This window comes from Saimiri boliviensis, chromosome 6 (assembly GCF_048565385.1).
Source record: "Saimiri boliviensis isolate mSaiBol1 chromosome 6, mSaiBol1.pri, whole genome shotgun sequence".
Classification (NCBI taxonomy): Eukaryota; Metazoa; Chordata; class Mammalia; order Primates; family Cebidae; genus Saimiri; species Saimiri boliviensis.
Genome location: NC_133454.1, coordinates 122,101,675 through 122,125,909, shown reverse-complemented (window position 1 = coordinate 122,125,909; position 24,235 = coordinate 122,101,675). Strand labels below are relative to the sequence as shown.

Below are 24,235 nucleotides of genomic sequence, written 5' to 3'. Positions count from 1 at the left end.
GCCCTGCTCTGGACGTTCCAGCCCCTGGCCTGAAGCCCCGCCCCCTTTGATAATTTGGAGTGCGCACTCCACCAATGACACAGTCGCCCGGCGGCGCTCAGGCCGAGCCAATCAGAAGGCCGGAAGGGGCGGGAACTAGTATACGTGGCTGAGAGCGCGCGGTGGGGCGGGAGGTACGGGGTCAAGGAGCAAACCCGGCACAAGATGGCGGCGGTAGCGGCAGTGGCGGCGCGTAGGAGGCGGTGAGGAGCCCGGAACCTGGGGGCGCGCCTGGGACGCCCCTAGATCCCCAAAGCCCCATTCCACTCCTCCTGTAGGTTCTCTTGACACTCTGCCACCCCCGGCCTCGCGAGGAACCTTTGTTCTTCTGAAGGCGGTCTCAGACGCCTCCAGTCTCCCCGTCGTAGACCCGCGCGACGCTGGGGGCCTTTGCGCGGCGGCTCAAAAAAGCCGCAGCTGTGCGCCTTTCTTGGCCTTGGCCGCTCTTAGCCGCCGCCATCCTTTGGCGGCTCGCGGCGGTCAACGTCGCCGCCCCCTTCCTGCAGTGCGCGGGGCCGTCGGGGCGGGGGACAAGATGAGGCCTGGCGTCGGGGAATGCAGCCTGCTGCCCTGCGGCCCCTCGGCTGAGCTGGAAGCACTGGGCCAGCAGTTAAGCCTGCACTACCCTTCTTGCTGTATCCCCTAGAGCTCCGAATCCTCCTCTGCCCTTGTCTTCACGTGAGCACCAGCTCTTAGTTCAGTGTCCGCGATCGCTGGGCACAGCTGGGCCAGGGTCCAGTAAGCTCACAGTTAGCGTGGATGATGTTGCTCAAACACAACATGTAATCGAATGGCTTAGTTCACGCTCTCGAGTTTATATTACCGGGGGAAAAAAAAAGGATTCAAAACATCACCAGCACCACAAAATGTTTACAAGCAACTAACGGATGTACTGGGGTGGGGTAGGCGTGTACTGTCCGAAGCAGTGAAGAAAGCATGGATCATAAACCTAGTTGTCTGGGAACCTGTGATCTGAAACAATAAATGGATGCACTTTGCCCTGCAGCTCATTCCTGACTTTGGCCTATGAGCACCTGTCTTTTGGGGTGGTCAAGGCCTCCGTGAATTGCTAGGGGCCCTCCAACAGGTCATATTTGAAAGATGCTTTAGAAATCCTATCTCCATGGGCATTTTCCCAAACCGATTTTATAGACTGTGCAAATAGGGCCCCGGGGGATATTTAACTCACTGTACTTCTGGTTGCTGCTGCTTTTGGCAGGTGGACGTGGGTCAGTGACTGAGAGTGCCTGCTGCAGTCACTCAGGTCACTGCAGGACCTGTGCCGCATGCCTTGCTATAGAGTTTTCTGGTAGCATTTATTCTGTTGTTTTTGCTAGTACTTATTCCTGCTTGTCCTATTAAACCATGGTGCCTAGTGTTTTCCTCATTTTTCTGTCTCCGTGCTGTGGAATAGTTGCTTCATACATTGCTCTGGAGCTGGAGGGCTCACTGTGATCTCCTTTCTGGTAACTTTCTTTTAGCTTTCAAGTAGATGCTGAAGCTAATGCTAGATAACTAGATACAACGTGTATAATAGATCCTGTGTTTAGTTACCTTATTACGGGTTGTAAAATTTTATTTATTTATTTATTTATTTATTGAGAGAGGGTCTTGCTCTGTTTCCCAGGTTGGAGTGCAGTGGTGCTTACTCCAGCCTCCACCTCCTAGGTTTGAGTGATTCTCCTGCCTCATCCTCCTGAGTAGCTGGGATTACAGACATGTATGCCACTACACCCAGCTAATTTTTGTATTGTAGAGATGGGGGTTTCACCATGTTGGCCAGTCTTAATTAATTTTATTTATTTATTTATTTATTTAATTTATTTTTCAAAGACAGGGTTTCACCATGTTGGCCAGGCTGGTCTTGAACTCCTGACCTCAGGTGATCGGCCTGCCTCAGCCTCCCATAGTGCTGAGATTACAGGCGTGAGCCATCACGCCTGGCCTTTATTTATTTTTTTGAGTCAGAGTCCTGTGCTGTGGCCCAGGTTGGAGAGCAGTGGTGCAGTCATAGCTCATGCAACCTCAAACTCCTGGGTTCAGGCAGCCCTCTGGCTTCAGCCACAGGAGTAGCTCCGCAGTAGCTGGGACTACAGGAACCCGCCACCATGCCCCACTCTTTTTTTTTTTTTTTTTTCCTTCAGTAGAGATGAGGTCTTGCTATGTTGCCTAATGTTCCCTTTTTGACGTCCCAAAATGCTAGGATTATAGACATGAGCCGCCGTGCCCGGCTGGTTGTAAATCTTTAATGCTTAGAAGAACCCTCCCACCCCCAGTTTGAAACACTTTCTCAGAGTACGCTCTTATTTTGCCCACATCAGTGTCACTGGGAAAGCACGTTTAAAATTCGGTGTTCAGGCCGGGTACTGTGGCTCACACCTATAATCCCAGCATTTTGGAAGACCAAGGTGGAAAGATTTCTTGAGCCTAGGAGTTCAAGACCAGCCTGGGCAACTATTTTTTTTTTCTTTTTTTCTTTCTTTTTCTTTTTTTTTTTTTTTTTGAGACGGAGTTTCACTCTTGTTACCCAAGCTGGCGTGCAATGGTGCGATCTCGGCTCACCGCAGCCTCTGCCTCCTGGGTTCAAGCAATTCTTCTGCCTCAGCCTCCTGAGTAGCTGGGATTACAGGCACGCGCCACCATGCCCAGCTAGTTTTTTGTATTTTTAGTAGAGACGGGGTTTCACCATGTTGACCAGGATGGTCTCGATCTCCTGACCTCGTGATCCACCCGCCTTGGCCTCCCAAAGTGCTGGGATTACAGGCTTGAGCCACTGCTCCCGGCCTCTTTTTTTTTTTTTAAAAGACAAGGTTTCACCATGTTGGTCAGGCTGGTCTTGAACTCCCAACCTCAGGTGATCTGCCCGCCTTGGCCTCCAAAGTGCTTGGATTACAGATGTGAGCCACCGCGCCTGGCCAATTTTTTTTGTTTTTGAGACAGTCACACCTGTTGCCCAGGCTGGAGTGCAGTGGTGCAGCGTTGGCTCTCTGCAACCTCTGACACCCAGGTTCAAGTAATTTTTGTTTGTCAGCCTCCTGAGTAGCTGGGATTACAGGCATGTGCCACTACGCCTGGCTAATTTTTTCTTTTTTTTTTTTTTGAGATAGAGTTTCGCTCTTGTTACCCAGGCTGGAGTGCAATGGCGCGATCTCGGCTCACCGCAACCTCCTCCTCCTGGGTTCAGGCAATTCTCCTGCCTCAGCCTCCTGAGTAGCTGGGATTACAGGCACGTGCCACCATGCCCAGCTAATTTTTTGTATTTTTAGTAGAGACGGGGTTTCACCATGTTGACCAGGATGTTCTCGATCTCTTGACCTCGTGATCCACCCGCCTCGGCCTCCCAAAGTGCTGGGATTACAGGCTTGAGCCACCGCGCCCGGCCTAATTTTTTCTTTCTGAGACAGTTTCTCGCTCTGACACCCAGGCTGGAGTGCAGTGGCACAGTCTTGGCTCATTGCAACCTCTGCCTCCTGAGGTCAAGCAATTTTCCTGCCTCAGTCTGCCAAGTAGCTGGAACTGCAGGCACGCACTACCATGCCCAGCTAATTCTTTTTTTTTTTTTTTTTTTTGTATTTTTAGTAGAGATGGGGTTTCATCATATTGGCCAGGCTAGTCTCAAACTCCTGACCTCAGGTGATTCACCTGCTTCGGCCTCCTAAAGTGCTGGAATTACAGGTGTCAGCCACTGCGCCTGGCCTAATTTTTGTATTTTTAGTAGAGATGGGGTTTTGCTCTGTTGGCCATGCTGGTCTTAAACTAGCTACAAAGTGCTGGGATTATAGGCATAAGCCACTATGTCCCCAGCCTGGGGAACTTTAGTGAGAACTCGTCTTTACAAAAAAAAAGTTGTTTTTTTGTTTGTTTGTTTGAGACGGAGTTTCGCTCATTACCCAGGCTGGAGTGCAATGGCGTGATCTCGGCTCACCGCAACCTCCGCCTCCTGGGTTCAAGCAGTTCTCCTGCCTCAGCCTCCTGAGTAGCTGGGATTACCGGCATGTGCCACCTCGCCCAGCTAATTTTTTGTATTTTTAGTAGAGACAGGGTTTCTTCATGTTGGTCAGGCTGGTCTCGAACTCCTGACCTCAGGTGATTGCCTGCCTTGGCCTCCAAAGTCCTGGGATTACAGGCGTGATCCACTTTGCTAAGCCCCCCAATTTTTTTTTTTTTTTTTTTTTTTTTTTGAGACGGAGTTTCTCTCTTGTTACCCAGGCTGGAGTGCAATGGCGCGATCTCGGCTCACCGCAACTTCTGCCTCCTGCGCTCAGGCAATTCTCCTGCCTCAGCCTCCTGAGTAGCTGGGATTACAGGCACGCGCCACCATGCCCAGCTAATTTTTTGTATTTTTAGTAGAGACGGGGTTTCACCATGTTGCCCAGGATGGTCTCGATCTCTTGACCTCGTGATCCACCCGCCTCGGCCTCCCAAAGCCTGCTGGGATTACAGGCTTGAGCCACCGTGCCCGGCTCAAAAATTTTTAAAAAATGAGCTGGGCGGCTGGGTGCCCATCTGGAAATAAACCCCAACCATGTATTCACCAAGAAAACAAAGAAAGGGAAAAAAAATATGCATGTAAAGAAGTGGTTCTGAACTCAGGTTGCTCATTAGAGTTGTTTAGCGAGCTTTGGAAAAACTAGCTGGGTGTGGTAGCTCACACCTGTAATCCCAGCAATTCGGAAGGCTAAGGTGGGCAGATTACAAGGTCAGGAGATTGAGACCATCTTGGCCAACGTGGTGAAACCCCGTTTCTACTAGAATACAAAAAATTAGCTGGATGTGGTGGCATGTGCCTCTAGTCCGAGCTACTTGGGAGGCTGAGGCAGGGAAATTGCTTGAACCTGGGAGACAGGTTGCAATTAGACGAGATCTCGACACTGCATTCAAGCCTCGTGACAGGGCAAGATCCCAGGGCGTGGTGGCTTACTCCTGTAATCCCAGCACTTTGGGAGGCCAAGGTGGGCGGATCATGAGGTCAGGAGTAGGAGGCCAGCCTGGGCAACACAGTGAAACTCTGTCTCTACTGAAAATGCAAAAAATTAGCTGAGCGCAGTAGTGGGCGCCTGTTATCTCAGATACTCAGGAGGCTGAGGTGGGAGAATTGCTTGAACCCAGGAGGCAGAGATTGCAGTAAGCTGAAATCGTGCCACCGTACTCCAGCCTGAGTGACAGACCGAGACTCCATCTCAAAAAAAAAAAAAAAAAAAGAAATCTCTGATGCCCAGATTTCTCTCTAATTAAGTTAAAATCTCTAGCTGTAAGACCAGGGCACTGATACTGTTAAAAACTGCAATAACTCATACTGTAATCTCAACACTTTTTTTTTTTTTGAGTCAGAGTCTCGCTCTGTTGCCCAGGCTGGAGTACAATGGCGCAGTCTTCACTGCCACCTCCGCCTCCCGAGTTCAAGCAATTTTCCTGCCTCAGCCTCCTGAGTAGCTGGGATTACAGGTACCAGCAATCACGCCTGGCTGATTCTTGTATTTTTAGTCGATACGGGGTTTCTCCATATTAACCAGGCTGATATGCAACTCCTGACCTCATGATCTGCTTGCCTCAGCCTCCCAAAGTGCTGGATTACAGGTGTGAGCCACTGTGCCTGGCCCCCTAAAAAAATTTTTTTTTAATTTACTGGGCGCTCTGGCATACCTGCAGCCCCAGCTACTTTGGAGGGCAAGGCAGGTAGATCACTTGAGGTCTGGAATTTGAGATCAGCCTGGCCAACATGGTGAAACTTTGTCTCTACTGAAAATATAAAAATTAAGCCGGGCACAGTGGCTCACGCCTGTAATCCCAGCACTTTGGGAGGCAGAGGTAGGCAGATCATGAGGTCAGGAAATTGAGACCATCTGGCTAACATGGTGAAACCCTGTCTCTACCAAAAGTACAAAAATCAGCCAGGCGTGGTGGCTCGTGCCTGTAATCCCAGGTACTCAGCCGACTGAGGCAGAAGAATTGTTTGAACCAGGAGGTGGCGGTAGGCTGAGATTGCATCAGTGCACTCCAGCCTGGTAACAAAGTGCAACTCTGTCTCAAAAAAAAAAAAAAAAAGCCCAGCATGGTGTCATGCTCTTTTATTTCCAGCTACTCAGGAGGTTGAGCATGAGAATCACTTGAACCCTGAAGGTAGAGGTTACAGTGAGCTGAGATCCCGCCACTGCACTCTCTCCTAGATGATGGAATGAGACTGTCTCAAAAAAAAAAAAAAAAATTGCATGCAGAATCAAAAACTAGTAATATAAAGTGGTTACCCATGCCCCCAGGGGTGAATTAGGGCTCAGTACATTTTAGCTTTTGTTATTTTTTTTCAGTTTTAGGTAGTGATGGTGGTGTTTTTTTATTTTATTTTTTTTGAGAGAGAGTCTCACTCTGTCTCCAGACACTAGGCTGGAGTGCAGTGGCACAATTTCGGCTCACTGCAACCTCCGCCTCCTGGATTCAGGCAGTTCTCCTGCCTCAGCCTCCCGAGTAGCTGGGACTACAGGCACATGCCACTACACCCAGCTAATTTTTGTATTTTTAGTAGAGACGGGGTTTCACCATGTTGGCCAGGATGGTCTCCATCTATTGACCTCATGAACCGCCTGCCTCGGCCTCCTAAAGTGCTGGGATTACAGACTTGAGTCGCTGTGCCCAGCCCTCATCTTTAACTTTTAACTCTGCATCCACCCAGTGTCTTGCCCATGGAAAGATGTAGCTTGCTTTGTTTCTTTGTTCCACACATACAGTACTACCATTTCCTCTGAGACTGGCTGTTACTGCTCCTTTCCTCTGAGAGGCTGATGTCACCAGAGTCAACACCAGGGCTTCTGAAGGGGAAAGATCTTTTGTCTACTCTGCCTTTCAAAGGAAAGGTGTAGACCAGTGAGGTGGCTTACGCCTGTAATTATAGCACTCACTGTAATCCCAGTGTGGTGGGTGGATCACCTGAGGTCGGGAGTTTGAGACCAGCCTGGCCAATAAGGTGAAACCTCATCTCTACTGAAAATACAAAAACTAGCCCGGCACGGTGGTGTGCACCTGTAATCCCTGCTACTGGGGAGGCTGAGGTGGGAGAATCGCTTGAACCCAGGAGGCGGAGGTGGAGGTTGCTGACACTGCCCTGCAGCCTAGGTGACAGAGCAAGACTCCTTGCCAAAAAAAAAAAAAAAAAAAAAAAAAAGGAAGGTGTGAGTGAGCCAACTTCTCAGGCCTGAACCATAACCCCATGTCCACTCTGCCTCCTTTTCTATTTTATGTGACTCCATCTTTCTCCCCTCTTTCCTCATCTGTCTTCTAATGCTCCGACAGGAAGAAGCTTTTCCTTCTGAAGAAGGGTCCTTCCTGACCCCCATGCTGATTGCTTCATCTTTGTCCTGTTCTCCATAGGTCTTGGGCATCTTTGGTACTGGCTTTTTTAGGGGTCTGCCTGGGGATCACACTTGCTGTGGACAGAAGCAACTTTAAGACCTGTGAAGAGAGTTCTTTTTGCAAGTATGATATATCTGGGAGAGAGGGATGGAATATAGGGTAATGTGGGGGGTGTCTGTGGCAGATGGAGTACCTAAGGACACTGCAGGTGATAGAGGGACCTAGGGACATTGCAGGTGGCCACCTACCTTACTTCCCAACCCTTCCACTTGGCAGGCGACAACGAAGCATACGGCCAGGCCTCTCTCCATACCGAGCCTTGCTGGACTCTCTACAGCTTGGTCCTGATTCCCTCACGGTCCATCTGATCAATGAGGTCACCAAGGTCAGGCGAGACAAGGAAGAGTCTGGTGGGGGTCGGGCAGTGGCTAATTTGGAAAGTGGGTAATTTGGAAAGGGGGAAATTGTGGCCAATATTTTATCGCAGTCTAATCTTGTGACTTTTACTTTATGAAGAAATGTGATCTTGGCCCTTAGGGAAGGAAGAGACCCCTTAGGAGAGAATGGGTTCAAAGTGAATTCCTTGGTGTAGCCCCTTGCTTTTCTCCAGATCCACACCTCTGTCCCGGCAGGTGTTGCTGGTGCTAGAGCTCCAGGGGCTTCAAAAGAACATGACTCGGATCAGGATTGATGAACTGGAGCCTCGGCGACCCCGATACCGTGTGCCAGATGCTTTGGTGGCTGATCCGCTGACGGCTCGGTAAATGTTTCCTGAAAAACTTCCATTTCTGTGCTCCCAAAACTTTCTAATCAACTTTTTTTTGGTGACTGACATTCTTTACCACATTAAGGTAATAGTTAACTAGAACGTTGCCATGCTCAAACTTTCCTCACCTCTTCTTCTGTTTCACTTTTCTCTTTACCGCTTTATCCTCATTCATTCGTTCATTCATTCATTCATTCATTCATTCAGCAAACAAGTATTGCTTTCTCTTCCCTGCCAGGCCTTGGGCAGGTGATATAAATGGATATAAACAAGGCCCTGTTTATCTCCCCTTCTCCCTCGCCTTCCCTTTCCCTCTCCCCCTCCCCTTCCCCACAGATATTCAGAATAGGATTACTCAGATTCTTGAGTCATGATACCCTGTTATCTGGGTTCCATGCATCCATGCATGGCTTTTTCTTAAATACATAATTTAGAAAATAACATAGTGGCTGGGCATGGTGGCTTACACCTGTAATCCTAGCACTTTGGGAGGTCAAGGTGGGCAGATCATTAGGTCAGGAGTTCGAGACCAGCTAGGCCAACATAGTGAAACCCCATCTCTACTAAAAATACAAAAATTAGCTGGGCGTGGTGGCAGGTGCCTGTAATCCCAGCTACTCAGGAGGCTAAGGCAGGAAAACTGCTTGAACCCAGCAGATGGAGGTTGCAGTGAGCTGAGATCGTATCACTGCACTAAAGCCTGGGTGACAGAGCGAGACTCTGTTTTTTTAAAAAAAGAAAAGAAAACATAGTAAATACTCCACCCTATAAATTCTCCACTCAGCCCAACCATATGCTTCTCACTGTCCTGTACTCTTGACTGTTCCAGATGTAGGTAGTTGTTTTATTTATTTATTTTTGAGACGGAGTTTCGCTCTTGTTACCCAGGCTGGAGTGCAATGGCGTGGTCTTGGCTCACCGGATTACAGGCACACGCCACCATGCCCAGCTAATTTTTGTATTTTTAGTAGAGATGGGGTTTCACCATGTTGACCAGGATGGTCTCGATCTCTTGACCTCGTGATCCACCCGCCTCGGCCTCCCAAAGTGCTGGGATTACAGGCGTGAGCCACCATGCCCAGCAGGTAGTTGTTATTTTGAAGCTTATTCCTTTGCCTTTTTTTGTTGTACAGTTGTGTTACGTGTGTATACATATATACACGTGTATATATGCGCCTAAGCAATAAATTATATATATATATATTTTTTGTTTTTGAGCTTTACAGAGGAAGTATCTTAGTACATGTAGTCTTCCGGGATTTCCATTTTTTTCTCATAACTTTAATACCCTTTCATATAGCTCTAGTTTACTCTTTTTTCTTTTTTTTTTTTTGGAGGTAGAGTTTTGCTCTTATTGCCCAGGCTGAAGTGCAATGACACTGTCTTGGCTCACCACAGCCTCTGCCTCCTGGGTTCAAGCGATTCTCTTGCCTTAGCCTCCTGAATAACTGGGATTACAGGCATGCGCCACCACTTTTTGAGACGGAGTTTCACTCTTGTTACCCAGGCTGGAGTGCAATGGCGCGATCTCCGCTCACCGCAACCTCCGCCTCCTGGGTTCAGGCAATTCTCCTGCCTCAGCCTCCTGAGTAGCTGGGATTACAGGCACGTGCCGCCATGCCCAGCTAATTTTTTGTATTTTTAGCAGAGACGGGGTTTCACCATGTTGACCAGGATGGTCTCGATCTCTTGACCTCGTGATCCACCCGCCTCAGCCTCCCAAAGTGCTGGGATTACAGGCTTGAGCCACCGCGCCTGGCAATTTTGTGTTTTTAGTAGAGGTGGGGTTTCTCCATGTTGGTCAGTCTGGTCTTGAACTCCCAACTTCAGGTGATCACCTGCCTCAGCCTCCCAGAGTGCTGGGATTACAGGCATGAACCACTGCACCAGCCAAGGTGTCTTTAAAAAACACACACACACACACACACACACACACACACACACACACACACGGCCCAGCACAGTGGCTCATGCCTGTGATCCCAGCACTTTGGGAGGCCAAGGTCGGCAGATTGCTTGAGCCCAGCAGTTTGAGACCAGCCTGGGCAACATGGGAAAACCTTGTCTCTATTAAAAATACAAAATTAGTCAGGTATGGTGGCATGTACCTGTGGTCCCAGCTACTCAGATGGCTGAGGAGAGAGGATTGCTGGAGCCTGGGAGGCGAAGGTTGCAGCAAGTCATGATCTTGTCACTGTACTCCAACCTGGGCAACAGACCCAGACCCTGTTTCAAAAAACAAAAACAAAACCACACACACATACTTTTGCTGCACATGGTGGCACATGCCTATGGTACCAGCTACTCAGGAGGCTGAGGCAGGAGGATCTCTTCAAGAGTTTGAGGCCAGCCTGAGCAACATAGTCAGACCTCATCTCAAAAACAAAACAAAACAAAACAAAACAAAACCCCAGTTTTCATTTCAGAGTAGTTTTAGATATAAAGGAAAGATGCAAGGATGAGAGTTCATGTTTATTGGCCCCCAGCTTTACCTTTTTAAAAATTTTATTGGCTGGTCCAAAGGTAGTGAGTTATCTCAGTTGATTGCTCACAGTCAGTTACAGATTGAACTCCTTGTTCTATTCGTTCCCCTCTTCTCACTACTGCACTTGATTAGGCCTTTTTAAAAAATACCCTTTTTATATTGATTTTTTTTGTTTTCTTTTTTAAATTCTATTTAATTTTATTAATTTTATTAATTAATTTATTTTTGAAGATGGGGTTTCACCATGATGGCCAGACTGGTCTTGAACTCCTGACCTCAGGTGATCCACCCACCTCTGCCTCCCCAAGTGCTAGGATTACAGGCGTGAGCCACCGCGCCCGGCCATTTTTTTGTTGTTGTTGTTTTCTATTTTTTTTTTTTTTTTTGGAGACAGAGTTTCACTCTTGTTACCCAGGCTGGAGTGCAATGGCGCGATCTTGGCTCACCGAAACCTCCGCCTCCTGGGTTCAGGCAATTCTCCTGCCTCAGCCTCCTGAGTAGCTGGGGTTACAGGCACGCGCCACCATGCCCAGCTAATTTTTTTGTATTTTTAGTAGAGACGGGGTTTCACCATGTTGACCAGGATGGTCTCGATCTCTTGACCTCGTGATCCACCCGCCTCGGCCTCCCAAAGTGCTGGGATTACAGGCTTGAGCCACCGCGCCCGGCTGTTGTTGTTTTCTATAGCCATGTGTCACTAGACTCGTCTTAAAAAAATTTTTTTTTAAACTTTCGTATTATTTTTTTGAGATGGGGCCTCTCCCTGTTGCCCAGGCTAGAGTGCAGTGGCGCAGCTCACTGCAACCTCCGACTCCCAGGTTCAAAGGATTCTCCTGCCTCAACCTCCCAAGTAGCTGGGATTACAGGTACCCACCACTATGCTTAGCTAATTATTTGTATTTTTAATTGAGATCGGGTTTCACCATGCTGGCCAGGCTGGCCTTGAACTCCTGCCTTGGCCTCTGAAAGTACTGGGATTATGGGTGTGAGCCACTGCGCCCGTCTTAGAAATTTTTAATTTTAATGTAGTTAGATGTATCAGTCTTTTATTTTCTGGTGTTAGCCTTTCCTTTATTGTGTTTAAATAGTCCTCCTTTACCTCAAGGTCAGAAAAATATATGCATGTTCATATATTTTTTCTAGACGGAGTCTTGCTCTGTCTCTCAGGGTGGAGTGCAGTGGTACGATCTTGGCTTACTTCAACCTCTGCCTCCCTGGATCAAGAGTTTCTCCTGCCTCAGTCTCCCGAGTAGCTGGGAATACAGGTGCACACCACCATGCCCTGCTAATTTTTGTATTTTTCAGTAGAGGTGAGGTTTCACTATGTTGGTCAGGCTGGTCTTGAACTCCTGACCTTATGATCCGCCCACCTCAGCCTCCTGAAGTGCTGGGATTACAGGAGTGAGCTACTGCGCCCAGCCAAAAATATATAAATTTTCTTCTAAAGCTTTTGCTTTTATTTCTTTATTGATTTTGAGACCAGATTGATACTAGCTCCCAGTTACTTGGGAGGCTGAAATCAGGAGAATTGCTTGAACCTGAAAGGTGGAGGTTGCAGTGAGCCAAGATTGTGCCACTGCACTCCAGTCTGCTGAGCGACAGAGCGAGACTTCGACTCAAAATATATATATATAAATAATTTTTCTTTTTTCTAAATTTGAGACAGAATCTTGCTCTGTCCCCCAGGCTGGAGCGCAGTGGTGAGATCTTGGCTCACTGCAACCTCTGCCTCCTGGGTTCAAGCGATTCTACTGCCTCAGCCTCCTGAGTAGCTGAGACTATAGGCACACACTTCCACGCCTGGCTAAATTTTTGTATTTTGGTAGAGACGGTGTTTCGCTGCCTTGCCCAGGCTGGTCTCCAACTCCTGAGTAGAGGCAATCTGGCTGCCTCAGCCCCTCAAAGTGCTAGGACTACAGGCGTGAGCTACCGCACCTGGCCTCATTTGTCTTCCTATATGCAAAGTCAGTTTTTTTAATGTGGAAAATGTTTTTTCAGCTCCCTTATTGAATAGTTCTCCTTTCCTCAATCATCTGCTATGCCACCTCTTAGTTTTTAGTACATTCCAAAAGGAATAAGTATTCTTGGATCTATTTCTGGGGCCTTTATTTGATTCTGTTGATTAACTTGTCCATCCCTGCTCTATTACCACACTGCCTATTGCTCTTAGCAGGTAGGTCCCCTTATCTTGTGAGTTGTCATTACTCTTCTTGGCCCTTTGCAATTCCTTATATTTCTTTTGATATTTCTTCCAGGCTTTCTGTCTCTGGTCGTGATGACAACAGTGTGGAGTTAACCATGGCTGAGGGACCCTATAAGATCATCTTGACAGCACGGCCATTCCGCCTTGACCTCCTAGAGGACCGAAGTCTTCTGCTTAGTGTCAATGCCCGAGGACTCTTGCATTTTGAGCACCAGAGGGCCCCTAGGGTCTCGTGAGTACAGGGGTTGCGACTGCAGGGAACCTAGTGTGAAGAGCGTAGGGTTGTTGTGGGGTATGGCACTGGGAGGAGACAGGCTGGCAGGACAGCCAGGTGGGGGCTGGGGGCTGGGAGAAGCTCTCTCTCAGGGAGAGTAGGAACCAGACCTGGGTGTAATTTTTTCCATTTCCTGTACAGACCAGGAGGCAATCACTTTTGTCCCTGAACTGTACCCTGAGCATCTCTGGGAGGCCTGCCTGGGTCTGTGTCTCCTCCTTCCCCTTCTCACATCATCACATTTCCCAGATTTATTTTCTTCCTTTTTATTTTTTATTGTTTTGGTTTCTTTTTCCCCCCATCTCTGGAAGTTTGTCGACTGAAACTCACTTTTATGTTTCTGTTTTTGTGTTGGTTTTGTGCTTCTTTTTCCCCTTCCCTACCCATCTCCTCCTGCCCCAGTTTCTCGGATAAAGTTAGTCTCACGCTCGGTAGCATATGGGATAAGATCAAGAACCTTTTCTCTAGGTAAATTCATGGCCACTGGTACTGTATCTATTCCTCTGCCCTTACCCATTCTTCACTCTAGCCTTCAGGGGGAGGTGCTCCAGACCCTTCCATGCCCAGCTTTTCACTCATCCTACTTTCCCCTGCTGTGTGATATTTGGTCCTTTGTTACCTGTTACCCTGGCTGGGAGCTGCCTGGAAGAAGGAAGATGAAATGCTGGAAGTCAGGTCCTTAAGGAATATAGGGAGCTTACTGCTTTGCCAAGGGATGAAGAGATGCTGCCTATTGCTGGGGTTCCTGACTCTCAGCTGACGTGCACCTGAGGTTCTGGGCAGAGCTACCTGCCCTCAAAAGCATTTTTTTGGCAGAATCTCTTGAAGTCCCTATGTATATCTGTAGAGGCTTCGTATAGTATGACCCACATGCCTTTGCAAAGCCCTTGTGTCGGGCCAGGAGGCTGAGGCCCAGGGAGGGCAGTTGGGGCCAGAATCTCAGTAGAGGCAACAGAGCCAGGATTGGCATTCATAACCCAAGCCCTTGAATCATCATGCCTGTCTCTTCTGGGATGTTGGCAAAGGCTGGTTTTCAGGCCTGTGCCTCTTTGTGGCACTATTCTTCATTTTCCTTTCTCATTTCTCTCCCCATCCTTTGCAAACTTATCTGCTCATTGGGGGTTCCCTCTCCAAGATTTAACATTTAGTCCCTTCCTCCAATGCCTTCGTTCCTTTGGACCCTTGGCTCTCTATTCCCCCACCCCTCCTTCCACTAGCCCCTCGTCCCTGCCCCCTCTGGATTGGAGCAGACAGCTCTCCTACCTTCCAGGCAAGGATCAAAAGACCCAGCTGAGGGCGATGGGGCCCAGCCTGAGGAAACATCCCCGGATGGCGACAAGGCAAGTTGGAGGGATGGGTGGTTGGAGGATAGGGCTGGCTGGGAAGCTGGCCCATGAGAAACTCGAACTTAGTCTCACCATTAGGGATGGGATTTAGTTGATGGGAGGGGGAAAATAGAACTGGTATGATTGGATATTGGTCCTCTTTTCTTCTTACAGCCAGAGGAGACTCAGGGGAAGGCAGAGAAAGATGAGCCAGGAGCCTGGGAGGAGACATTCAAAACTCACACTGACAGCAAGCCATATGGTGAGGGGCTAGGAGTGCCTTGGGCTGGCGTGCAGGGCTCCTTTCCAAGCAGAAGTTCTGAAGCTTGTTCTTTGTTTTCGTTCCAGGCCCCATGTCTGTGGGTTTGGACTTCTCTCTGCCAGGCATGGAGCATGTCTATGGGATCCCTGAGCATGCAGACAATCTGAGGCTGAAGGTCACTGAGTGAGTCCTATAGTGACACCAGGAAGATAGAGGTGGGCAGGAAGAAGTCAGGCCTTTAGGGAGATGTGTGTGCATTTTGGATACTCCAGACAAGTATGGGTCACTTCCTGTGTCCGGAATCATCTTTGGTGATCAGAAAATATTTTGAGAAAGGACAGAAGCCAATGCTTATCTCTCACCTGTGTCTGTGGAGTGGAGTTAGCATATACTGCCACCTGGGGCCAGTTAGCAGCCCAAGTCTGTCTGTTTGCCTGCAGGGGTGGGGAGCCATATCGCCTCTACAATTTGGATGTCTTCCAGTATGAGCTGTACAACCCCATGGCCTTGTATGGGTCTGTGCCTGTGCTCCTGGCACACAACCCTCATCGCGACTTGGGCATCTTCTGGCTCAATGCTGCAGAGACCTGGGTTGATATATCCTCCAACACTGCCGGGAAGGTGAGAGCATGGGGAGAAAGGAGGGAGTAAGGCTTCTAAGCCTTGAGACAAGTAGGTACACTAGGGATATTCGCTCTGAGGGAGCTGGGGTGATAGCTTATTTGGGGACTGGGTGAGAGAAGGGACCCTGGGCCTGGTGGGCAGGATTTGAGTTCCCTAATCACTCGCAGGTGATATATGCTCACACACATTCTTAGGGAAGGCATTGCCTATTCTGGACTGACAGGATGCCCGTATTATCAGCATGTTATGTGTTAGGTACTCTTCCGGGTGCTGAGGATATAGTGTTAACTGAGGCTGAAAACGTTCTGGGCCGGGTGCAGTGGCTCACATCTGTAATCGCAGCACTTTGGGAGGCTGAGGTGGGCAGATCACTTGAGGTCAGAAGTTGGAGGCCAGTCTGGCCAACATGGTGAAACCTTGTCCCTTCTAGAAATATAAAAATTAGTTGACTGTGGTGGTGGGCAACTGTAACCCCAACTAGGCAGAGGTTGTGGTGAGCCAAGATCGCACCACTGCACTCCATCCAGCCTGGGTGACAGAGCGAGACTCTGTCTCAAAAACAAAAAACAAAGAAAAACTTCTGATTCACAGGGAGAAAGACACATTAAATGCAGAACAAAGGAGGCAAGATGGGGCTAGGGATGGTGGCTTGTGCCTGTAATCCCAACGCTTTGGGAGGCTGAGGCAAGAGGATTACTTGAGGCCAGGAGCTCGAGACCAGCCTGGACAACATGGCGAGACCACATCTCTCTCTCTCTCTCTCTTTTTTTTTTTCTTTTTTTAAGTTAGAGTCTTGCTCTGTGGTCCAGGCTGGAATGCAATGGCACGATTGCAGTTCACTGCAACTTCCACCTCCCGGGTTCAAGTGATTTCTTGTGCTTTAGCGTCCTCAGTATCTGGGATTACAGGCCTGTGCCACCACACCCAGCTAGTTTTTGTATTTTTAGTAGAGACAAGGTGTTACTATGTTGGTCAGGCTGGTTTGGAACTCCTGATCCTGTGATCTGCCTGCCTCAGCCTCCCGAAGTGCTTGGATTACAGGTGTGAGCCACCAGGCTTGGCCCAAGACCACATCTCTAAAAATGTTTGAAAAATAAAAATAACGGCTGGGCGTGGTGGCTCACACCTGTAATCCCAGCACTTTGTGGGGCTGAGGTGGGTGGATCACAACAGGAGAGCGAATCCATCCTGGCCAACATAGTGAAACCCTGTCTCTACTAAAAATAAAAAAAAATTAGCTGGGTGTGGTGGCAGGTGCCTGTAATCCCAGCTATTCGGGAGGCGTAGGCATTAGAATTGCTTGAATCCAGGAGGTGGAGGTTGTAGTGAGCTGAGATCAAGCCACTGTACTCCAGCCTGGCAACTGAGGAAGACTCCCATCTCAAAACAAAACAAAACAAAACAAAACAAAAAAAGACCACAAGAAAGCAGGATGAGGATGGGCAAAAACCTCACTGAGGAGGCCCATTTAATTTTACCCAAACCAACTTTTAAGAGCCAGCTATGTGTGGACAGTGAGGAGAAAATTGCTGCTTTTTGTCTTGGGGTTGGAAAATGGAGGGCAGAAGGTATCTGACCTCTCTCTCGGTCCCTATACAGACCCTGTTTGGGAAGATGATGGACTACCTGCAGGGCTCTGGGGAGACCCCACAGACAGATGTTCACTGGATGTCAGAGACTGGCATCATTGATACCTTCCTGCTGCTTGGGCCCTCCATTTCTGATGTTTTCCGGCAGTATGCTAGTCTCACAGGTACATGGTTTTCCCTCACAGCCTCATCCTTCTGCTCTTTTCTTCTTGTCAGGGGTGATTCTGTGTGTTTTCAGAGATCTCACGCCCTAGTTTCTTTTCTAGCTCTGTACCTCTCAGCCTGCCTCTAGTTCACAAGCCTCCCTCAGTTTTTGAATGTTGAGCCTGATCCTCTTTGTAACCCCCATCCCTCGAACCTCCAGGAACCCAGGCGTTGCCCCCGCTCTTCTCCCTCGGCTACCACCAGAGCCGTTGGAACTACCGGGACGAGGCTGATGTGCTGGAAGTGGATCAGGGCTTTGATGATCACAACCTGCCCTGTGATGTCATCTGGCTGGACATTGAACATGCTGATGGCAAGCGGTACTTCACCTGGGACCCCAGTCGCTTCCCTCAGCCCCGTACCATGCTTGAGCGCTTGGCCTCTAAGAGGCGGAAGGTAAGGGGTTGCAGTCACGCTTGGTCTTCTCAGGATAGAGCTGAAGTGTAGTAGCCCTAAAGAGACCTGACCACCCATGTTCCTTGCCCTCAGCTGGTGACCATCGTAGACCCCCACATCAAGGTGGACTCCGGCTACCGAGTTCACGATGAGCTGCGGAACCTGGGGCTGTATGTTAAAACCCGGGATGGCTCTGACTATGAGGGCTGGTGCTGGCCAGGTAAGCAGACCCAGAATTGAGGGAGACGTGATTGACCAGGGAGGTAAAATGGTGGGTCTTTTGCCCCTTAGGAGATTGAGAGCCACCCTTAACATCTCCCAGGCTCAGCTGGTTACCCTGACTTCACTAATCCCACGATGAGGTCCTGGTGGGCTAACATGTTCAGCTATGACAATTATGAGGTAGGGAATGCCTCTCCCCGTGACCTGTGTCTGTCTGTCCCACCTGCCTCCCTGAATCTCTCTCTGCTTGCCAACCCTTCTGTGGTTGATTGCCAGCAACATATCAGGGGGCCTTGATGATCCTGGGACAGCCCTGAAAAATGCATCTTTTTAGATTCCTAGGAGCTCTCTGCTCTGATGCTGTTTTCTTCCTCCCTTCTGTCCTCTGTCCTCATTTTCTGCCCATGTTCCCAGGGCTCAGCTCCCAACCTCTTTGTCTGGAATGACATGAATGAACCATCTGTGTTCAATGGTCCTGAAGTCACCATGCTCAAGGATGCACAGCATTATGGAGGCTGGGAGCACCGGGATCTGCATAACATCTATGGCCTTTATGTGGTAAGGGGCTGAGAGAGGAGAGGTGGTGGAAAGAGGAAAACAGCCCGGAGACTGAGGCCTAGGGCTGATGCACCAGATGACAGCTGGCTTTTGCTTCTTACTACTGCTCTTTTCTCTCCCCACCCAGCACATGGCGACGGCTGATGGGCTGAGACAGCGCTCTGGGGGCATGGAACGCCCCTTTGTCCTGAGCAGGGCCTTCTTTGCTGGCTCCCAGCGCTTTGGTAAGGTTTAGAGAATGAAGCTGTGGCAGAACGGTACGAAGACCAGATCTCAGGAGCCATGGACCAGGGCCTGGCTCTCTGAGTAATCTCCCCGTGCACATGTCCTCTGGGAGCCACACACTGCATCTGCTTCCTCCCGGCTATGTGTTTTGTGGGAAGTCAGGGAGTGGGAGGTCGACTCCTTGTTCGAGTGTTCTTGTGAACTGCATCCTCAGCAGGGTTCTGGGGACCCAGAGCAGATGTTGGAGGTCAGCCATGTAAAAAGCTGAACCCCTTTACCATGTACAAGCTCCCCACTTCTTGCCTCCTCAGGAGCCGTGTGGACAGGGGACAACACTGCCGAATGGGACCATTTGAAGATCTCTATCCCTATGTGTCTCAGCTTGGGGCTGGTGGGACTTTCCTTCTGTGGGGGTAAGAGAGGGAGGAATTTGGTTTCTCGGTTTGGTGGGAGAGGTGCAAAGTAGAGGGCACAGGACTGAGGTGTAAGCAAAGAGAGTTGAGAGTCCGAGGTACGCCTTGGGAAGTTTCTTAGGCAGTATCTCTCCGTCACCCTATTTTCCAACCTGCTCCCTCTCTCCCCTCTTCCAGCTGATGTGGGTGGCTTCTTCAAAAATCCAGAGCCAGAGCTGCTTGTGCGTTGGTACCAGATGGGTGCCTACCAGCCATTCTTCCGGGCACATGCCCACTTGGACACTGGGCGGCGAGAGCCGTGGCTGTTACCGTCTCCGTATAATGATATAATCCGTGATGCCTTGAGCCAGCGATACTCTTTGCTGCCCTTCTGGTACACCCTGTTCTATCAGGCCCATCGTGAAGGCATTCCTATCATGAGGTGAGACATTCACTTGGGCTGTGAAGAGTGGGCTGAGGTGGCTGGGGGACATTAGGGACTGGGCTTCATCTCTGGGCCGCTTTCTTCACTCACCACAGCCTTGTAAAGCATGAAATCTGATTTTAAGGTCAAGAGTGAAGGAGACTAATGGGGATGAATAATAGTAAACCTTTAAAGAAAATTGCCAGCAGTCATAAGCTCCTTCAGAAAAGTAAAACAGGGTAATGGGATTAGGTGGTCATAAAAATCCTTTTTGAGGCCTAGCATGATGGCTCATGCCTGTAATCCTAGCACTTTGGGAGGTGAAGTGGGTGGATTGCCTGAGCTCAGGAGTTGGAGACCAGCCTGGGCAACATGGTGAAACCCCATCTCTACTAAAATACAAAACAAATTAGCTGGGCATAGTGGTGTGGGCCTGTAGTCCCAGCTACTCGGGAGGCTGAGGCAGGAGAATTGCTAGAATCCTGGAGGTGGAGGTTGCAGTGAGCTGAGATTGCGCCACTGTACTCCAGCCTGAGCGACAAAGCAAGACTTCGTCTCAAAAAACAAACAAACAAACAAAAATCCTTTTTGAGACCAGGCACGGTGGCTTTCACCTGTAATCCCAGCACTTTGGGAGGCCAGGGCAGGTGGATCACCTGAGGTCAGGAGTTCAAGACCAGCCTGATCAACATGGTGAAAACCTGTTTCTACTAAAAATACGAAAATTAGCCAGGTGTGGTGGTGGGTGCCTGTAATCCCAGCTACTCGGGAGGTTGAGGCAGGAGAATCTTGAACCCAGGAGGTGGAGGTTGCGGTGAGCCGAGATTGCCCTACTGTACTCAAGCCTGGGTGACAGAGCAAGACTCTGTCTCAAAAAAAAAAAAAAAAAAAAAAAAAAATCCTTTTTGAGAAGAAGGCTATGGAAGATGAGGTCTGAATGAGTGTGACAGATCGTGTCATGTAGGAAGAATCTTCCAAGCAGAGGGGATTGCAAGTACAAAAATTCTAAAGTAGAAATTAGCTTGTTATGTACTAGGAATAGACAAACATGTCAGCCAGGTGCAGTGGCTCACACCCGTAATCCCAGCGCTTTGGGAGGCCGAGGCGGGTGGATCACCTGAGTGAGGTCAGGAGTTCAAGACCAGTCTGGTCAACATGGTGAAATCCCGTCTCTATACTAAATATACAAAACAGCCAGGTGTGGTGACACATGCCTGTAATCTAACCTGCTTGGGAGACTGAGACAAGAGAATCGCATGAACTCGGGATGGGGAGGTTGCAGCAAGCCAAGTTTGCACCATTGCACTCCAGCCTGGGCAACAGAGTGAAACTCCATCTCCAAAAAAAAAAAAAAAAAAAATCAGTATGTTTTGAGTAAGGAAGCCCTGAGAACATGGGCAGAAAATGGGGGCAGGAGGACAGACCAGGAGTTTGAGACCAGCCTGACCAACATGGTGAAACTGTGTTCTACTAAAAGTACAGTACAAAAATTAGCTGGGCGTGGTGGCAGGTGCCTGTAGTCCCTGCTGCTTAGGAGGCTGAGGCAGGAAAATCGCTTGAACCTGGGAGGCAGAGGTTGCAGTGAGCCAAGATTGCGTCACTACACTGCAGCCTGGGAGACAGAGTGAGACTCGGTCTCGGAAAAAAAAGAAGAAAATGTGATCTGCTTCTGGAGGGCCCTGCAAACGAGGGCAGTGAAACATGCAAGGAGGCTACTGGCAGGCTCTGTGCAGCATGGTTTCAGTAGTGGGTAGAGAAGTAGCAGGGAGATGGCTTAGGAAGGTAAATGACTAAGATTGGATTGCATAACTGAGACATGAACCCCAACTCGACTGTCTCACTGCAAACTCCTGGGGTCTTAACCCCTGTGCTATTCTTATTGCCAGTTCCTTGAGGAGCATCTTTGACTTGTGCCAAAATGGAAAAGTTTTCCTTTCTTGTCTTTATTCCCTCCTAGGCCCCTGTGGGTGCAGTATCCTCAGGATGTGACCACCTTCAGTATAGATGATCAGTTTTTGCTTGGTGAGAAATGAGGACAGTTGGTGGTGGGTTGGCTTGGGCCAGGAAGCACTGAAGATGCCCAGGGAGGGACTAGTGAGACTAGTGGTGCAGAGGGCAGGCACTTTGGTGCTCCCTGGTCTGGGAACTAATCCCCTCCATTCAGAGTTGATTCTGGTATATTTTAGGGGATGCACTGCTGGTTCACCCGGTATCAGATTCTGGAGCCCATGGTGTGCAGGTCTATCTCCCTGGCCAAGGGGAGGTGAGTTAAGGAAGCGGGTGGTGGGGAAAGATGGTGGAAGCCAAAGGAGGCAAACAGGATGGGACCCCTGTGCAGTGAGTGATCCAGTGTCTTACCTCTTTTCTCACCCACAGGTGTGGTATGACATTCAAAGCTACCAGAAACATCATGGTCCCCAGACCTTGTACCTGCCTGTAACTCTAAGCAGTGTGAGTAAGCTTGGTCTGGCTGCCAGTTCCGTCTCCCTGTAGATTTCCAGAAGCGGAGAGAATGTGTGCCTTAGGGTCCAGTACCTACGTGGGCACACGAGTAAGAGCAAAACATCCTGCGGAGCCCTAGGTTGGACAAGGAGGCCGCTTCATCCTGGCATTGCTCTTGCCCTAGATCCCTGTGTTCCAGCGTGGAGGGACAATTGTGCCTCGGTGGATGCGAGTGCGACGGTCTTCAGATTGTATGAAGGATGACCCCATCACTCTCTTTGTTGCGCTTAGCCCTCAGGTAAGTGCATGGGCAGCATGTCTCCTCAGTCATTTGCCTACCTTCCTAGGACTTAGTCCCCTGGGGTTGTTCCCCTCATTCACTCTTGGGCTTAGGCTCTCACCTGTCCCACTTTTTGCTTAGGGTACAGCTCAAGGAGAGCTCTTTCTGGATGATGGGCACACATTCAACTATCAGACTCGCCAAGAGTTCCTGCTGCGTCGATTCTCATTCTCTGGCAACACCCTTGTCTCCAGGTAATGGGGTACCCATTCTTCCTTGGCTGCCTTTGTTAGGGCCTGTTCTTTTTGGGGGCTCCCAGTTCGTTGTGCTCTTTTCTCACATCCTGACCTTGCTTTGGGTCTCCTCCTTTGGACATTTTTTCTCCTGATGGGCATCTGCTTTTGTCATCTCCAGCTCAGCAGACCCTGAAGGACACTTTGAGACACCAATCTGGATTGAGCGAGTGGTGATTATAGGGGCTGGAAAGCCAGCAGCTGTGGTACTCCAGACAAAAGGTGAGTGACCATTCTGGCCCCCAGGATGGGGGAAGGAGGGAAGACAGGGCAGGTTTGGGGATGGCCTTGCCTGTAGGAACATATTGTATAGCCTATTGGTATGACTATGGCACTCTTTTTCCTTCCTCCTCCAGGATCTCTGGAAAGCCGCTTGTCCTTCCAGCATGACCCTGAGACTTCTGTGTTGGTCCTGCGCAAGCCTGGCATCAATGTGGCATCGGATTGGAGTATTCACCTGCGATAACCCAAGGGACATTCTGGGTTGGGGGGAGGGAAGGAGAGCAGTAGTGGTGAGAGTTATTCTTTCTTCTGCCTTGGAGTTCGGCCCTCCCCAGACTTCACATATCCTAGTCTAAGACCCAGATTCTGCCAACATTTGGGTAAGATGAGAGGACTGATCCTGGGCTCCAAATTCCTCTTGTGATCTCCTAACCTCTCCCACTCCGATGATCCCAAGCCTTTCCCTTCATGCCCCCAACATCCTGTTGCTCTAACTGGAGCACACTCACTCATGAAGACCTGGAAACCACAGGGCCCTTGCCGTCCTTTCTCTTTCTCTCATTTAGGGGCCCTGAACGCCCTGAGACTATCCATTCATACCTCTTGTATGTTGATACCATTTCTTGAAGATGAGGGCAATGAGTTAGGGCTCCTTTTTTCCTTCCCTCCCACCAGATTGCTCTCCTTTCATTTCTTCCTCCAGGATCTACTCTGTCAGCCCTCCCTTTTTTATGCCCCACTGATACACTGGGACCACCCCTTACTTGGTGCGGGATAAATGGATCAAAGGAGTGAGGTTGCTCAAGAACGTTCTTTTCCCTCTCATTCCAGCCTTTTTCTCTCCCTGATTCCTTGTAGAGCTGCTGCAGTTCTTAGAGGGGCAGTTCTACCTCCTCTGTCCCTTGGGGGAAAGAAGTCTCCACACCTCTTAAGAGGGGATGGGTATTAAACTTATTTTCCTCCCTTTTTGTTCCCTGTGAGGGGCATTTAAGATGGAGAAATCAGTTGTGGTTTCATTGAATCATGGTCACCTGTATTTATTGCTGGGAGAAGCCTGAGGGTGGGGGGAGATGATCATGTGTGCTTGGGGTTGGCCAGAAGCCCTAGGTTGGGGGGTTAGGGGAGGACTAATGGGGAGCCAGGGGGAATATTTGTGGGTATTTTTTTTACTTCCTCTTGGTTCCCAGCTGTGACAGGTTTTGATAAAAGGAGAAACAATAAAGGGATAAACCATAAATAACTGGTAGTAGTCTGGATTCTATTTCTAGCCTGAGCCACAGACCCTAGAAGCCTTTTAGGCTTACATTTTCTCTTCCCCGCCGCTCCCCTCCCCTCTCCTCCCTTCTTTTGCTTTCTTTCTTTCCTTCCTTTCCCTTTTTTTTTTTTTTTTTTTTTTTTGAGACGGAGTTTCGCTCTTGTTACCCAGGCTGGAGTGCAATGGCGCGATCTTGGCTCACCGCAACCTCCGCCTCCGCCTCCTGGGTTCAGGCAATTCTCCTGCCTCAGCCTCCTGAGTAGCTGGGATTACAGGCACGCACCACCATGCCCAGCTGATTTTTGTATTTTTAGTAGAGACGGGGTTTCACCATGTTGACCAGGATGGTCTCGATCTCTTGACCTCGTGATCCACCTGCCTTGGCCTCCCAAGGTGATTACAGGCTTGAGC

At 49.3% G+C, this 24,235-nt stretch overlaps 1 protein-coding gene across 4 annotated transcripts; it reads left to right on the top strand.

The window, feature by feature from the left end:
* The first annotated feature begins 137 nt into the window (after positions 1 to 137).
* Positions 138 to 23,809, top strand: GANAB (glucosidase II alpha subunit). Of its 4 annotated transcripts, none has more exons than XM_003920233.4 (25): positions 138 to 242; positions 7,402 to 7,506; positions 7,660 to 7,768; positions 8,016 to 8,143; positions 12,890 to 13,069; positions 13,514 to 13,579; positions 14,382 to 14,451; positions 14,611 to 14,698; positions 14,785 to 14,881; positions 15,139 to 15,319; positions 16,922 to 17,075; positions 17,276 to 17,511; positions 17,605 to 17,731; positions 17,834 to 17,913; positions 18,148 to 18,291; positions 18,419 to 18,515; positions 18,828 to 18,929; positions 19,107 to 19,350; positions 21,290 to 21,354; positions 21,519 to 21,595; positions 21,709 to 21,783; positions 21,959 to 22,072; positions 22,196 to 22,308; positions 22,469 to 22,569; positions 22,704 to 23,809. In XM_003920233.4, the coding sequence occupies exons 1-25, from the start codon at positions 205 to 207 to the stop codon at positions 22,811 to 22,813; spliced, it is 2,901 nt and encodes a 966-aa protein (XP_003920282.2). In that variant the 5' UTR covers positions 138 to 204; the 3' UTR covers positions 22,814 to 23,809. The 4 variants fall into 4 exon arrangements, with proteins under 4 accessions (XP_003920282.2, XP_074257700.1, XP_003920281.2 ...); XM_074401599.1 differs by having other exon boundaries at positions 14,382 to 14,455; positions 14,615 to 14,698; XM_003920232.4 differs by lacking the exon at positions 13,514 to 13,579.
* Positions 23,810 to 24,235: the final 426 nt, after the last annotated feature.